The sequence below is a fragment of the Elephantulus edwardii genome, unplaced genomic scaffold, assembly GCF_000299155.1.
Source record: "Elephantulus edwardii isolate Elephantulus edwardi_28Jun2011 unplaced genomic scaffold, EleEdw1.0 scaffold00033, whole genome shotgun sequence".
In the NCBI taxonomy this organism is placed as follows: domain Eukaryota; kingdom Metazoa; phylum Chordata; class Mammalia; order Macroscelidea; family Macroscelididae; genus Elephantulus; species Elephantulus edwardii.
The window spans coordinates 10,989,517-10,993,769 of NW_006399783.1; the positions used below are offsets into that span (position 1 = coordinate 10,989,517).

At 37.6% G+C, this 4,253-nt stretch overlaps 1 protein-coding gene across 2 annotated transcripts in view; it reads left to right on the forward strand.

Moving 5' to 3' along the window:
* Positions 1 to 2,942, forward strand: part of NPM1 (nucleophosmin (nucleolar phosphoprotein B23, numatrin)) — an 11,126-nt gene extending 8,184 nt beyond the window's left edge. For both annotated transcript variants that reach the window (XM_006884342.1, XM_006884343.1), the window contains 2 exons: positions 960 to 1,034; positions 2,585 to 2,942. In XM_006884342.1, coding sequence (XP_006884404.1) covers positions 960 to 1,034; positions 2,585 to 2,623 — 114 coding nt within the window. In that variant the 3' untranslated portion in view covers positions 2,624 to 2,942. The remainder of the gene's footprint in view (positions 1 to 959; positions 1,035 to 2,584) is intronic.
* The last annotated feature ends 1,311 nt before the right edge of the window (positions 2,943 to 4,253 follow it).

Here is a 4,253-nt window from a genome sequence, read left to right on the forward strand (position 1 = left end):
TGCAGGCTGGAAGCAATCTTTATTCTTTTGGAGGGGGTGGTGCAATCTTTATTCTTAATTTCCTAAGGCACTTTCTATTGACTGCTGTGATTCAGTGAACCATACTCTGCTTTTCACTTGTGCATTGACCTCACCTTTTTGAACATGTTTTATAAACTTTGTATATCCCTAGTTCTTCAATAAATATTTGAGTAAATCAAGTATGTATGTGACTAAAAATGATTGTTATAGTGACATTTTATTGCTAGGTTAAGTATTTGATAATTTCTAAATCTTATCCACCATAGTTCTATTAGCATTTTGGTGCCTTCCCAATGTTGGAAGGAATCTTACATTGTCAGAATTATTAAAACAGTTTTAGAAGTTTGTATAATGTTGTGGCAAATACAGCCATTCAGAAATTTTGGCATAATTGAAATATTTTTAAAATAGGAGTCATAGGCTGATACTGTGGCTTGATGCTTAGCTTGAATAAAGTAATAAAATTTGAGTTTAATAAACTGCAGTTACTACATTCACTAATTACTCACTCAACTTCTTACACCCCTGAATTGAAATCCCACTTTAATTACATGACTGGACTTGTCATTAGTAATTGAGTATATTTAAATTAATTTAGATCACTTATGAATATGGCCTACAAAAGAGGTATGGTAGATAGATTTATCCTGAGAGGTTGATGAGACAATGGGCAGCTAAGTTGTCATGGTTGAGTGTGGTGTATAAAATAGGTATACTTTAGAATAGCTGTCTAGGGGAAGTTGGAACCTTTTGTCATGTACTGCTTTGAAAGACCTGGTTCATGCTAAGTTCCCCATCAGAATAGGATATTCTGACATTGTGTTACTCTGGGACAAGATCCTGTGACCGCATGCAAGTCTTTGAGGGAATCCCCTACCTTGAGTGTTTTATCGAGGACAGTATTTCTATACTTATCCTTAATAATTTTGTCTTAATAGGGTGGTTCTCTTCCCAAAGTGGAAGCCAAATTCATCAATTATGTGAAGAATTGCTTCCGGATGACAGACCAGGAGGTAATGACATTTTGGGGAGGGGATTATGACCAAACTAAAATATTTCACTTTTGTTTCCTCTTTTCCGTTTGCTAATTTTTTTTTTTAATGTTAGTATTAAAAGGCCTTAGGCATAGAGAAAATTAAGATTAAGTCATGGGAACTCCTTAAGAGTTTAGATGGATAGAGCCCGAGAAGATAAACATTTTCCCTAATTTCATCATACCAAATACAAATCTCATTGTTGTACAGCTGGAACAGAACTCATGGCTGACTCTCCAGTGGGTGCTGTCTTTCTGCCATAGAGATACTGGTGGATTTGAACTGCCAGAGGGTTGTGGCCTTTGGAGTTAGAATGTGATATTCCCTCCAGATGAGTCATCAGACAGAATTCTCTGTTCTAATATATTTGGCAAGTTATCTCTTGATTTAGTAGTACTTGTGACACAGTAAAGGCTAAGATAAGTGCAGTCTGGTCTTGATCGGGAAGACTCTTCCTTGTTAAGTGCCATTGCTTCTGCTTTATTATACAACAGAACAAAGGCCACCATCTTCAGCATCTGCTGTATATTGTTAAAATCACTGTGAAAGTCATAAAGCATAGTCTTAAATTCATGACCAACTTTCCAGCTTCATGAAGTAAATGAAAATACCTTGGCTAGGATCAAGGACAAGTTAATATTTCACTGACTTTGTTCGTTAGTACTATAAAACCTTGAAAAGCATAATCTACTGAAATTGAGGGTAAACATAGCTTAACGTTTGAGTTAAATTATTATATGAAAGAATTTTGACAGAAGGAAAAGAATACATGTTTATTACTTAAGCAGAAAAGAGGAATTCCAAGTTGAAATTTATATACATTGTGTATCTGAGATGGGGTAGTGAGGATGGTACAGATAGGGCAGGGTTCAGATGAGTTGATGATCTTCAGGTTACTGAGTCTTTGACACCATTTGAAAAAGCCTTTAATCGCTTACAGTGTTTGGTTTTACATGGTTGTTAATACACTTCATGGAATTTTGTTAAATGCTTTGTTGAGAAAGGAATTAATTGATCAAGAAATGGGATGTAACCTGGAAAAGTAGGACAAGTAAATTTAAGCAGTGGAGATGTTACATGCCTCGACAATTCAGATAGCTTGACTTACTTGCCCAATTCAACAATTATACAGTGTAAATATGGAATATAAGGAATTAGCTATTATAGAATAGCTAAATTAACATTTAGATAGAATTAAAGTATAATTTAAATGTCTAACCTCTTAAATATATAATTGACAGTTTCTAAGGAATTCATTTATGGTAAATCTGTATTTATGGAAGCAGAAGTGGGTTAACAGCTTGCTTCCGGAAACCCTATGAAACCTGGATAGGGGATGAAAATTGAGCATGCAAGTGTTGAGGACTTTATTTCATAGGGTCGCTATGAGTCTCCTACGACTTAATGGCACTTAACAAAACATATCTGTATTTAAGTTTTTAAAAATTATGTCGACTATGTAGATTAATTTATTATGGCTATACACTGTTGTGGTTTTTAATCACATTTCTCTCCTCCCCCCTCCCCAGGCTATTCAAGATCTCTGGCAGTGGAGGAAGTCTCTTTAAGAAAATAATTTGTTAAAACAGTTTGTTAAAATTTTCCGTCTTATTTCTGTAACAGTTGATATCGGACTGTCCTTTTTTATAATGCTGAGTGAGAACTTTCCCTACCTTGTCTAATAAATGTTGTCCAGGTTTCTTTGCCAAGAATGTGTTGTCCAAGATGCCTGTTTAGTTTCTAAAGATGGAACTCCACCCTTTGCTTTGGTTTTAAGTATGTATGGAATGTTATGATAGGACAAAGTAGTAGCAATGGTCAAACAAATGGAAATGGTGGGGAAACAAAAATATACATGTGAAATAAACCCAGTATTTTAATAAAGTAGCACTGTTTATCTTTCTTTCTACGAATCTACCACCCCCTTACTTCGTCAAAATCTATGTAGTAATATCTGTTTTGACTTTATTAATATATTGGTCTTGAATATTGTGCATTCTCCATTTCAAATAATAATTTTAATTGCAAGGATGATTATAAATACTCCATCTAACGTGTCTTGCCACCGCAAAGAAAGATTGACATTCACTGAGAGATTATCTCAGCCTGGGTTCCTCAAAATCTGAATCAGCCAAGTGCTGTGACTGTTTTCTCAGTTGCATAAGAATACAGTATACACTGCTGCTAATAAATTTTTATTAAAGTATACTTGGACCAGGAGGCAGTCGTCAGAACAGAGCAAGGGAACACTGCATGGTTCAAAATTGGGAAGGGCGGACATCAGGGATGCATCCTATCTCCATACCTTTTCAACCTATATGCAGAACAGATTATCCAGGAGGCTGGGCTCTATGAGGAGAAATGGTGGGGTCAAGATTGGTGGACAATTTATCAACAATCTGCATTATGGGGATGACAACCCAGCTGGCAGCATCAGCATGGATGGTGAAGAGATTGAGATATTGTACACAGCTTTAGTTTGCTTGGCTTCTTAGTCAACAGTCCTGGTACCAGCAGCCAGGAAATTAAAAGGCGCATTGCCATGGGAAAGTCTGCTGTTAGGGACCTCTCCAATGTACTGAAGAGCAATGGTGTCTCTCTGGAGACCAAGGTGCGTCTGATACAGGCCATGGTCTTCGCAATCACTTGTTAGCATCAGAGAGTTGGACAATGACCAAGGAGGATAGGAGAATTGATACTTCTGAGCTGTGGTGCTGGAGAAGAGTATTGAGAATACCATGGACTGCCAAGAAAACATTCATCTTAGGGTTAAACCAGGCTGCTCCTTGGAGGCAAGGATTCTGGTGCTTTGCCTGACAGACTTTGGACATGTTGCAAGGAGAGACAGGTCTTTAGAGCGGTACATCATGCTGGGGAGAGTGGAGGGACAGCGCGGGAGGGGAAGACCCTTTATGAGGTGGATTGATTCAGTGACTGGGGTAATAGGGATGGGTGTGTCAGAGGCAATGTGATTGGCACAGGATATAGCAGGGTTTAGGGCTGTTGTACATAGGGTCGCTATGAGTCGCAAACGACTCGACGGCACTTAACTTTGTTAGGTGCCCATAGTAAAACTATGAACAAGATAAACTATCCTTCACCCATCACAAAGTCATGTTCCATCTCATTTTAAATCAGTGCCAGTCCATCTATTTGGAAGACTTTTCTCTGACTGCCAACCTCAGCATCAAGTTTTTC